The 12,537-nt window shown below is 44.1% G+C and overlaps 1 protein-coding gene across 2 annotated transcripts in view; it reads left to right on the plus strand.

Annotated features, from left to right (window-relative positions):
* onecut2 (one cut homeobox 2) overlaps positions 1-12,537 on the plus strand; it is a 14,980-nt gene extending 2,443 nt beyond the window's left edge. The window contains exon 2 of one of the 2 annotated variants that reach the window (XM_027024298.2): positions 12,246-12,537. In XM_027024298.2, coding sequence (XP_026880099.1) covers positions 12,246-12,532 — 287 coding nt within the window. In that variant the 3' untranslated portion in view covers positions 12,533-12,537. The remainder of the gene's footprint in view (positions 1-12,245) is intronic. The other variant, XM_027024299.2, reaches the window with a different exon arrangement.

The following is a 12,537-nucleotide window of genomic DNA, read 5'->3' on the forward strand; positions in this document are numbered from 1 at the left end:
CTGTATTTTTTGAAACACTGGCTCGGATGCCAGTGCTCGTTGCATTATGTACAATAATACATTTAAATACAGCTACTGCTTACATACCAAAACACTGGGAAGTTTATCAACGCATACCATCGTGGCGGCCATTGATTATTTGAATATGGGCTAACAGCACGTGTTCAGTACATCCAGATAATTAAGTGGTCTTTGAATTGACGTACATAAAAGCTCTATCTCGAGCTCTCTTTTGAGGTTCTGCTGTGCACGAAACAAGAACAGTGCCTCTTCATAGAAAAGTAATAACAATAAACGACACGTGGGTTTGTCCAAACCATACGATTAAAAAAAAAAAAAGATATTTGTAAAAAGCACAAAAAGCACAACATTTGGAGACTATACGCGTCGAAGAAGCGGCTTTATCCTTTACTCCGCAGGATTTTGTGTCTTACAGATGGCGGTAAAGTCTGCGACCGGGGATTTGGGGGGAAGGTATTATGTGATCGGCGCGAGGCAGGGGAATTGAAAAGAAGAACAGAAGCTGCATCGGCTCAATGAATTATTGATAGAAATCTCTGCATGACCCGCAGCTCGCGCACAAAACGTCACCTTGTCTTGGGTTAACCAGGCAAAATGTGAAGTCGTGCGCCTGGCTATTTTTCCACACTGTGTTGCATTAGCTGTATTTTTTTAATTAAGTATGAAAATGGAGAAGAAGAAAGAATAATATAGCGCATGCAGTGCATTAACCCGAACGGCATGACAAGGTACAATTATTACAGCTTCTAAAATTCCCATCTCTTTGTGATTCACAACTAGGCTGCGGTGTAATCATATTAAGCTATATAAACTTCGATTCAACGCCATGTAAGCTATAATGACCCGGCTATAAATCTCGGCAACGTAGCAAGCTTTGCGGAAAGGCATGTTTCTTTCGCGGCAGCGGTTGCAGATGCAAGCTCGCCGCGTGATTTGACCGAAGAAAATGGTCCTGTCTTCGCGCTATTAATGTAGTCAAACCAAACGTGACATTTGACTCGGGCTTATTTCTCTCGCAACGTAAGCAATCAGCGCGGCCCGCCAGCTCCGGGTGACACCCAAACACCCCACACCCCCACACCCCGCACCCCCGACCCCCACACCTCACACCTCACACCCCCACACCCCGCACCCCGAAGTCCACACCCAAACACCCCACACCACGAACCCCCGAGCCCCACACCCCACACCTCACACCCCCACACCCTGCACCCCAACCTCCACACTCAAACACCCCACACCACGAACCCCCAAGCCCCACACCCCCACACCCCGCACCCTGACCTCCACACTCAAACACCCCACACCCCCACACCACGAACCCCCGACTGTCTTTGCGACGCTCCATCATTGTCACTGCCCCCGGCACAAGAGCAGACAGCTTCACTAAATGATCAAAAGAGACAAGCAGTGATAAGTCCAGGTACTGGTGAGACTGGAAATAGACTCGTACTGCAGACCAATGCAGGTCAGGTCTGTGACCAAGTAAAGGTATCTAAAGAAATACATCTACAGCCAGTTTCGGGGAGGTGTCTCTCTCTATGTCTACTGCCCTGTGTGATTATTAGCCCACAGGCTTGTTTGTATATCTATTGGCTGAAGAGAGAAGAACAAAAAAAAACAAAACCCTGATGCGATTAGTGTGTGGTCAGATAGTTTACATAAAACTGAGATTAGCATCAGAATTCTAATGGCTCATTCTGATTCATTTAGGTGGTTCATGTGTAGTTAGTTTGAACCCTTTAGGAAATTCTTTTAACTAGGCTTTCAAAACGTATCTTCATTTACACGCGTGATGAAACACTGCAAGATAATTTGGGTTCACCAATGAAAGCAATGCAAGGAATGGTTAGCGAAGTAGTAATCACATCACAGACTTAAGACCTCACACATTCTCCTGCCCAATAACACGTTCAGATCTAAAACAAAACACATATGTATATTGTGCTTTATTTTAGTTTCAGTATTGGCTAGTTATGTCACTTTCTCAAATAAATCTATGCAGCTGAACGGCTGTGGATCGATGGGGGTAATCTCTTAAAGATTAAAAGGGCATTAATGCTGGCAACAATAACATAAACGTGTGGACACAGCAGGCATTGATCTGGAACCCGATCCGGACTTGTTCCGGTAAAGCTGACGATGGAATTTTCTTCCCAGCACTGACTGACTCCGCGCAAAAATCTCCCGTCGGTCTATTCTGAGACGGTTTCTGGCAGTCCTGCTGTGATTGTTTAAAGATGTTTAATCACTCGTGTACTAATCACAGTCCCCACAACGACAGGAATAGGATGGCGGTAAAGAGATGACGCGTTTGACCTTCACGTCCATACTGGGTGTAAGTCTCTCTAGCGTTTGAGTGCTGGTCTGCGCCCCTCATTCCCGCCTAACAGGATCCGAGAGGGACGGTCTCTAATGACTATAATGGATTTTCAGAGGCCGAGACAGACCTTTTAGAGATGCGTTTCTCCTGATCAGGCCAATAAGTGCATAGCTTGGGACAATGGAACAGAATAATTCTGTTAAAAGTGTGATCACGCAACTGTAACACCCCAGATATCAGGGCAGTCTTGGCTGCATGAGTGCTTGGTCAGAAAGAATTGACTATCCGAGTCATCAAGCTTCAAATGTAGGCTATACAAACCATAACATAAGGGAGGCATGATAAATAATCCTCTATTCTGTGTCCTGAGACAAGGCCCACCTGTGTTAGAAGTGCCATAGTGTGTTATAGAGACTAAAGAAGAACGCCCTGGTATATAACAGCATGTGCTGTTGCAAACTATTTACAAGTTTGTAATAGTCTTAGTAGTAATTTAAGACTTAAATCTTATGCTAGCCTCTCACTGTTGTTAATTACTTTTATCCAAATGCATGTTGGAAGTCAGCTGTGCATGTAATGGATAATTAGAACAGTTAATAGTGCTAGTTACAGGGGGATTACATAATTTGCATTTCTACCTGTGTGTAGCTTTTCACATTTTCCAGTTTACACACACACACACACACACACACACACACACACACCATATTTCAAAGCAATATTACACATAGTAAAGTTAATACAATTTTATTATGGGTAAACTGGTCATTTTATGGAAAGCTGTCTAGAGCATTAATTGTTTGTGCAGATGTGTAATATTAAATTAGTGTACAACCTCAGAATGGTCACCCAAACACTTGGCTTGTTTGTTTTAATATAATTTTGCTAAATGATCCTGTCAGGTTGCATAAAATCACACCTCGGGCTTCTCAAAGGACAAGCCATCTGCTCTTGTCTCCACTTGTTCTTTTTTTGTGTATTATCTGTTGAAACGGGTTCACCAGTGGGGTGCAGAAACGTCTCTTGATGTTGCGAAAGGGGAGTTATAGTCCACACTCATGGGGCTCGAGCAGAGACCAGTGTTTCCATCTCTACGGCCCCGTTGCTGTCAGCAAACAGACAGGAGCGCACAAGCCAAAACACGATTTTATCGACCGTTTTGTTTTTTGGTTGTTTTTTTTGTGTTGTTGTTGCTGCCCTGTGAGGACGTCTGTGGGGTTTGTCCGTAAACACTCTCATCACCTGCACCTCTACTGTAGTCCCCATGCCACCCATGGTTTGGTTTGGGATCGAACCCACGCAGTGAGACACTAACACCATCTCCTGCTGTCTCAGTCAGAAACTAATACCGTCTCTTACCATGTGACTGTGAGTCTGTATTGCTCCTCTGACTCCCCTAGAGTTGTGCTGGTACTTGCATGCTTAAGTAGTAACACTTGAAATATTAACGTGTTATGTAGGCTGTTCAGTACAATGATGGTCTCTTGGTAAACTACTTAATAAGTGACCATTCACATAAAGCTCACACTGACCATGCTGAATACACTGTGTTCTTCACATTACATTATAAACATGCTATTACATGTTGTCACATGACCTTTAACTAGCATTGTGACTTGGATGAATCCTTGGTAGGAATTTAGTACATGTGAAGACATGTTTAATGTTAGATTCCTATGTAGACATGAAATATAGGTATTATCAAAGGTATAAATATCACAGAATATTAAGAATGTCACTGATTAATATTCAGAATCTCACACATTAATATTCAGAATCTCCCTGTTTAGGCTTGTTTCCATTTTATGGATCGAAAGGACACAGGTGACAGGAATGACAACAGCAGACACTCTAGTGGCAGTTACAGGGGCTCCACTGCCTGTTACAGGACCTTGCGAACCAGTTACAGGGGCTCCACTGCCTGTTACAGGACCTTGCGAACCAGTTACAGGGGCTCCACTGCCTGTTACAGGACCTTGCGAACCAGTTACAGGGGCTCCACTGCCTGTTACAGGACCTTGCGAACCAGTTACAGGGGCTCCACTGCCTGTTACAGGACCTTGCGAACCAGTTACAGGGGCTCCACTGCCTGTTACAGGACCTTGCGAACCAGTTACAGGGGCTCCAGGGCTTTTTCCCAAGTGCCAGTGCCAGTTACAAGAGGTCCAGTGCCAGTTACAGGGTATCTAGTGCCAGTTACAGTTACAAGGGCTCCAGAGCCCATTACAGGACTTCCAGTGCCTGTTACAGGGGCTCGGGTGCCAGTTACTCAGTTACCCACTCAGGAAGGACGGCAGCTGGCAGAAAAGTATGGGCTACTGTAATAATATAGTTAATAGCCACCAACAGCCCAACATGAACCATCCCAACACACCAGCACAGACGAACCCAGGCAGTTTGCGTGTGCAGTGCTGAACATGGAGGAAGTAATAAGTGCACTGTGTAGACAGCCCAGCCCACACATGCACACACATCTATTTTGTCTGTTCCATTCGCACAACCTTTGAAGCATTAAAAACTTTTGCAACTCAGTTTGGGAGGTGAGGTATATCTTCACCTGGGTGAAATCCTTCTATCTTGTTATTTACCTCGGGCTCTGCTTCGTGCATTCTTCTGTAACCTCTCAGTTGACCTGTGTTTAAAGTTACATTGTTTTATATGTTTTGGATTGAGAGTTTAGACCAGACAAGTTTTAACATAATAGTAATACATCCAAGAATTGATTGTACTCCCTGTTATTTACAGTGCATATGAAAATGATATAGAACTCACAACACCAAAGACTAAGGCTGACTGGAGCAGCTATCCATAAACCTCTTGTCTTATATACCAGCTTTACAGAAGCTTATCTCCTCATCGGCAGTCTTGTTACATCATAAAGTCAATGAGCTTGATATTTGGCTGTATCTATGGTGACAACTGTCTGCAAACAAACCTTTGAACTGCTGATGTCATCAGAGGTTATCCAGACATACCAGAGTGTCATCACTCTGGGCAGGACTTTCTCACTGCCTGCTTTCTGTCTGATTCGAAAGAAATCTTGGAGCGTAAGGGCACTGTTTTTTCCTTTGGTCTCATCCTCAGTCCTTTGGAAAGATCAGGTGATATTCTGACATCAGAGGTTGGCAGAAGCAGGGTGATACATGACTGAGTCAGAGTCATGGAGGAGCATTTACACCCTGCACGCACTCCAACGTCTTCTTCTTCCTCCCTGTCCATATGCAGCCCTTTCTCCACCCCTCACCCCGCCTGTTGCTTTCTCTTTCTTTTCTTGTCTTTCATTTTTGATCTATTTATTTCACTCTTTCCCTGCCTGTCTGCCACTCTCACACTTCCTCCCCCTCCATCCTGTCTCAATCAGCCTTTCTGTCTGTCCCAAGTGTCTGAGCTCCACATTAAGAACATCCGCATATGCACAGAGTGACACAGCTAAGTGCAGGGCTGCAATATAATGCATTTACTAAGAACTTTTACACCCAGTCTGACGCAAACAAGCAAACATACACACGCACGTGCTCACACACACTCACACGCAGGCACATATGTACGCATACATTCACACAGAGTGCCTGATTTTAAACCTACAAGCAGATCCAAGAATATTATATTATTGACTCTGAGAGTAGAACCCTGTGTGTGTGTATTTGTAGGTTTGTGTGTAAATCTATACTGAACTATATTCCAATAGCTTTGCATTTGAGAATGCATGTGTGTGTTTGTGTGTTGTGTTTGTGTGTGCGTAGGGGGGGGTGTGTGTGCGCATGTGTGCGTGTGTGTGTATGTGTGTGTGTGTGTGTGTGTGTGTGTGTGTGTGTGTGTGTGTTTGTGTGCAAATCAATACTGAACTATATTCCAGTAGATCTGTGTTTTTGAGAATGCATGTGTGTGGGGGTGTATGTGCGTGTGGGTGTGTGTGTATGTGTGTGTGTGTGTGTGTGTGTGTGGGCACACGAGTGTATATGTGAGTGTGTCCATGCATGCGCGTGTGTGTGTGTCTGCCTCTAGTGTGTTATGTAGAGGTTTCACTCAACAAAAAGAAACATCATTGCTGCTCATGTTTTGTGGTGAAATATTGATCTCACCCCCATCCCACCCAACACTGATCACTCACACACACACACACACACACACACACACACACACACACACACAAACTTTGCCCAGCTCTAACGACTGTTGTATCACCTTCAAACTCCAAAGCGATTGCAATCAGAATCCAATCAAATGAAAGGACAGGGTTACAGTGATTGACTGCAGGAATGTCTCCCTGACTCTGCACATTCTCACACTCCATCTACACCACCTCAACCAGCATGTGAGTCATGGCTTTGCATTTCCACTCTGCAGGTGGACTCACTCATTCCCATTTTGCTCGTTCAGTCTGAGAGGAAGGCAAGGCACGTTTATATTGTAAAGTACATTTAAAACAACAGAGGTAATTCAAAAGCTCTTCACATAAATACAAAACAAGAACACAGAAAAAGAAACAGCATCTCAGACAGTCTGCTGCTAGAATTCAATGTCTCCGTCTCTGCCTCTGTCTCCACATCTGGCCACCTCTGTCTCCGTCCCATGTCCGGCGCAAACCTCACAGGATCCCACAGTGAGCAAATGGAAAAGGAGCCCTGCTTCTGCTCCTTCAGTGTGCCAGCTATATCGTGCCTGCATGTATAATTCAGTGCTATAACTACCTCGTTAAAGAGTCCTGCACCTTCATGTGGCGAGGATTATGTTGGTAACGCTGCCCAGTCTAGCATAGAAACATAAGTGTCTCTCTCTATCATGTAATACCTGGTGTAGCAGACTATCCAGCATGCATTACTCTGTTAGGAATGGTCATGTTGGGAACAGCAGTTATCCTTTGAAAAAACTGCTATTTCCACAAATAGGGAAAAATGACAACGTTTAATATATTGGTGTTGGTTACAAAACCACATTATATACATAGTCCTGTTGTAAAACTTTTACTCCACTCAAAAAGAGACATTCCTTGAATTGCAAATGCAACACTACTACTATTTGAATAGAGTGATATCTTTTAGGCATGTTTATGTCATAAGAAGCAGTGCTTTTAGGCTGGCATCGTTTCTGGTAATATCTGCTGGAAGTGTAATTTTTATATTTTGTAAACGTGGTCATACTGCGTTGCTTTAACTGTAGGGTGTCGCGTATCTGTTATTGGACTATTGATTGCTGTGCTCGGCGTTTGTTATGGGATGTAAATAGATTGTGAAATTAAACGCATGGTGCTTTAGGCCTGTTATTAATTACTCCAGTCAAACTGACTAAAAATGAATTATTCCCACCTATTTAAGCCTATAGGGAAACATGGAGCGCAAACCCAGGGCGGTTAGGAATATTGCGCTCGGACGTCGCGTGAATGTGTCCGGATCATTTCTGACACATCTGGCCCTCTCCACGCGTCGCTGTTGACGCATAACATTGATTTACATTTGCCAAAGGTGGAGGATAAACCGGGACCGGCAGAGGAGCTCTTTTTCATTTGATGAAAGGCCAAGGAAACCCACTGCATCGATCGCATTGATTTAACCTTACCCCTTTAGAAAACCCCAAAGTTGACACCCCTTCCCACCGTGCAAATGGTAAATCCCTCTAAATAATATAATTGCTTTTTGATCGCACTGTAAAGAGAGCTATAAGAAGCAGCAGTGATTGAATCACTGTTGCGTGGACGGCCTTTGGCGGGGGGGATTGCGTTTCACAGACGTGTGCGCGAGGAGGTTTTGGCCTGGCCTTCTTTTTTTGCTCGCGGTAAGCAGAATTCCAAATGATGACAGTAAAAGCGCCGCAATAACCAGGCGCGCGTACTTGTGTTCGGGCAAAGGCGACGGAATGCAGGTATTTGATATACGTTAACTATATCAAAGTGGAGCCCCTCATTATTCGTTTTATTAGTATGATTAGCATTATGCCAGGTAACTCTCTTGCTCGTTTAAGGCAAAATAACCCACATGCAAATAAATTTAGCTTCCACCCCCCCCCCCCCCCCCCCCCCCCCCCCCCCGTGTGTGTCATTTCAATATTTTGACGTTGCAATATGCATTTCCAAGCATTTCAAGGGGATTTTCGCATAGCCTAAGAAAGAAAAGGGCTGGGCTTTGTAACGATAACTAACGCGACCATCAAACAGCAATAAGAGAAGCCATTGTTATCTGATTCTGCTCCATGGCGATATAATTAACATCGTTTGCTGTGGTTTGGAGAGAATAAGCTAATTCAGGTTTATCTGATGCAATTAAAGCCTTAATGTTACTGCCAAAACATAAGCGTGTATCTGAAACGCGCCTTCGCGGTATGCAAACGTTTATCTAAAATAGTTCACATGCATTTTCATCTTTGCAGCCTAATTTTGAAGGAAGGATTAATCAGGCTGGGAAGAATCGACCCCAAATAATCAACATGAACTAGTTAAATACCTTAATGTGCATGTAGCCTAGTATTTGCAGTGTTTTGTTACAGCGAAGTGCACCTTCAGACACACGACAGGATATAAATTATCGCAAATGAGTCTGTGTGTTAAGAAAATGAACGTCTGTAATGGATGCCTCGAGCAGAATGGCCCTATGCACTCATATTACTCGGTTACAGCGAGGCCGCTAAGGCAGGACTAGTACATTATTGGTGAATATTGCCATCTTCTGGCTAAAGGCGATTTCGACATGTCTCACATCAGAAATAATGCAATCCTGCAAAGAAAAGATCACGCGTGCGTGAGTTTGCACTTTGGAGTTTTCATGGGTTCATAATGATTTTGCTTTAAACTGACAAATACCTGTTGTTGTTTTTTTCATGGTGAATCCAAACATGTTTTCAGAATTTCTCTATTACCTATAGTGTTTTTGTTCGAGTATGTCATTAAGTATAGTATGAAAAAGCTATACCAAGAAAGTGGAACACCTCTCTGTTGGCAGACTACTGCTGGACACTGATGGACCTGAGGGCAAGTATAAGCAAATATCACATATTGTACATTTTCCATGTACATTTGTACATATTTTTAATTTTTACGTCATAGGAAAATTCTAAAAACAGATTCAAATGCAGCACAAAAAGTAATATAAGGTTATAAACTATTTTAGTTTGTGAAAAGAGTAAAAGTTCAAATTAGGTTCACTAGATCAAATATGCTGTGAATTCATCTAACTTGTATCCGACATATTTCAAAACTCTTTAGGCATACTTGACTTTGAAAATAGGAACAGTATCATCTGGGAAAGGAGTGACGTTCATAAAAAAAGAACTTTGGCCTGGTTCAGCACCGTGGACAGCGGCCCAGGCGTGCGTCGCTCTGTAGTCAGTGGCGCTTATTCGCCGTTATACGCCTTTGCTTTGAGCATGAATTATACATGCTGAACGCAGACCTATCGGTGTGCATTTCTCTTTATCAAATATTTAGTTCAGTGCTATGAGAGGATGATGGCCAGTTTTGTGGAGCATGAGGGACTATTGTGTTTTTAAGCCTCCTCCGTTCGCTGACTTAAGGAGTCTCGCTGCCTTTCTTCCTCGTCGGCATTATTTTTATTTATTTATTTTTTTGTGTGTCTGTAGCTTTTTTAACTGGCTGATTTAGTAGTCGTGGAGTTTTACCCTTTTGTGCTCTGGCAACGTAAATAGTGTTTTGTGTGTCCGCCGAGGAATTACATAGACAAAGTAAATGCGTCACACACAGGTTCTAAAAAACAGGCCAGCCTCGCGCACGTGTTTATTTCCACCCGCTCCTGGAGTTTCCTCTTACATAATAGTTTTGTACTCAGTTGCGTACTTAACCTGATTTATATTGATCGTGCCCGGCCTCAGTTGTGCATACTTAATTCAGAGAAGTAATCAAATCAAATCTTAAACCGTGTGTGTGTGTGTGTGTGTGTGTGTGTGTGTGTGTGTGTGTGTGTGTGTGTGTGCCCTACAGCATTACGATTCACACTCTGAACTTCTGCCTTAAGTATTGGTTACAAATGTCAGCAAGTCATGTTGTGTTTTTGTTTCTGAGAACACGTGTTTAACAACCTGGTTTAATTATATATAACAGTGCGCATGTTGTATTTAATTATACACAACAGTGTGCATGACTCCAGTACTGGAGGGCCGGAATTCAGCGCAGTTTGGTGAATCTCTGCTCAGACACCCGATTCACCTCATCATCACCTCAGTGTCAGAGCAGGGAGATCGACAAACTCTGGACTGGACTACGATCCTCCAGATTCAGAGCTGGACACCCTGGGCCGGCGTATTTTGTATTTTGTATTTGGGATGTCCGTATCAGTTCTACGATCAGCTACCTTTATCTCTCCTTAAAAAGCTGTTAGGGTGCTTCTGAGACAAACCCTGTAAGACTGAAGTAAATCCTCCACTACTCCAGAGACACACACACGCGTGCACACAATGATATCAGTTAAAACAAACCTTAAACCGAATTCCTGCTTTAGCCATCACCTGCATTTATCCACACTCATCCTTCATGCCAGCTGTAAATAACGCCGGCTTCAGTCCAGAACTCAACACACCATCGCTGGTGACGCAGACGCCATTAGACCTGCACTGACTCCCTGGCCCCTCCCTGCGGATGCTGGGAACGAATGTGTTTGAGTTTTAAAAATACAGTTCTCATCTTTCCTTTGTCCTGACGGAAAAAGCTGGGTAAGTATGTAGATCGCATTGCATCGTGGGAGTTATACAGGAAAAAGCCGACGTGCTCACTACAGTTGTTGGAGAGCAAAATGTAAAAATGCTGCACGTGTAAAAAAAAAAAAAAAAAAGAAAAAAAAGAAAACGGATCCAACAGAAAGGAAACCAACGTTGAAAAACACAAAGCACCAGTGGCCTGTCTGCTTGTACATGACTAGAACGAGTCTACGCAAAGTGTGCACATGAAGGCCATCAGTAAAACCTACACACACATCCTGTAGGGATGGCAAGGTGCTTGTAACACCAAGGTTCCCACCTTTCTGTGATGTCTGATGCTATGCGTTCAGGTGTGAAGAACCATTTCTCCCAGCTATCAGTATTCTCTGTGTATGCAGTGGACACTTGTGACTTTAGTTCTGTGTCATGAAACATTGATTTTGTCTTATTCCAGAACTGGAAGGAGTCTTATGATTTTGGCAGTGGCTTGTCATGCTCTCCTGACAGCGCAAAGTGGTGCTTGCAATATCAAGGTCATGGGTTCAATTCCCAGGGAGCACACACACACACAGTGTCATACTGAGAAATGTGAAAGTTGCTCTGGACAAGGGTGTGTGCCAAAGGCTGTAAATGTTAGCAGCAGTTATTCTATCTCTGAACAAAACCTCTACTCTTCTTTAACATAAACACACTGCCTGAGGTGAAGTCCCCCACCTGAGCTCACGTAAACACACTTTCTAGCTATTCTCACCCTGCCAAACCCCCACTGCACGTGTGCTGTTATATTCACAGGTAGGAAGCTGTGTCCGTGTTCTTCTTCACGTTGGTCGCGCTGTTCCATGTCGCTCTGGCCAATCGTGCGCTGAAGGCTCTTGCGCTGCGTGCGCCACCGCAGTCACACTGACGGCTAAAAATACCCCGCACCTACTTCTCACGCCGCCCGGATCATCTGGGGGAATCTCAGTGGCCGCCGAGGCAATTCCTGCAAGGACACTGGGGTCCTTCTCTGAAGTCCCAAGCGTTTCCGGGGGAATACGGCATTGATCCGAGAGGAGCGGATGGAGAGAGATGTGCCGTTCTCGTGACACACAGTTTAACAAGAAATAAAACCGAGAATTAGAACTGACAACTCCACTTACGTTCCTGGAGAGTGATGTGCATCATTGTCATGCATGTGCTGTAAATGTTTATTTTTAGGAAAGTTCCGGTTCAAACCATATTAATTATTGTTCTTTTATTCTGTTTCTCTCTTGTTCAAAAGCATGCAAAAGAAAAGAGCAAGACTCCAGCAAGGAGAGGAGCGCCACACCAAAGAAGTCCCGCCTGGTTTTTACTGACCTCCAGCGGCGAACACTACTGGCCATCTTCAAAGAGAACAAACGTCCGTCCAAAGAGATGCAGCTGACGATCTCTCAGCAGCTCGGCCTGGAACTGAGCACTGTTAGCAACTTCTTCATGAACGCCCGCAGACGCAGTCTGGACAAATGGATGGACGAGGGAAGTCCGGGTGGAGGGTCCTCCACCTCCAGCACTTGTACCAAAGCCTGAATCCA

Source organism: Electrophorus electricus, chromosome 6 (assembly GCF_013358815.1).
Source record: "Electrophorus electricus isolate fEleEle1 chromosome 6, fEleEle1.pri, whole genome shotgun sequence".
Taxonomy (NCBI): domain Eukaryota; kingdom Metazoa; phylum Chordata; class Actinopteri; order Gymnotiformes; family Gymnotidae; genus Electrophorus; species Electrophorus electricus.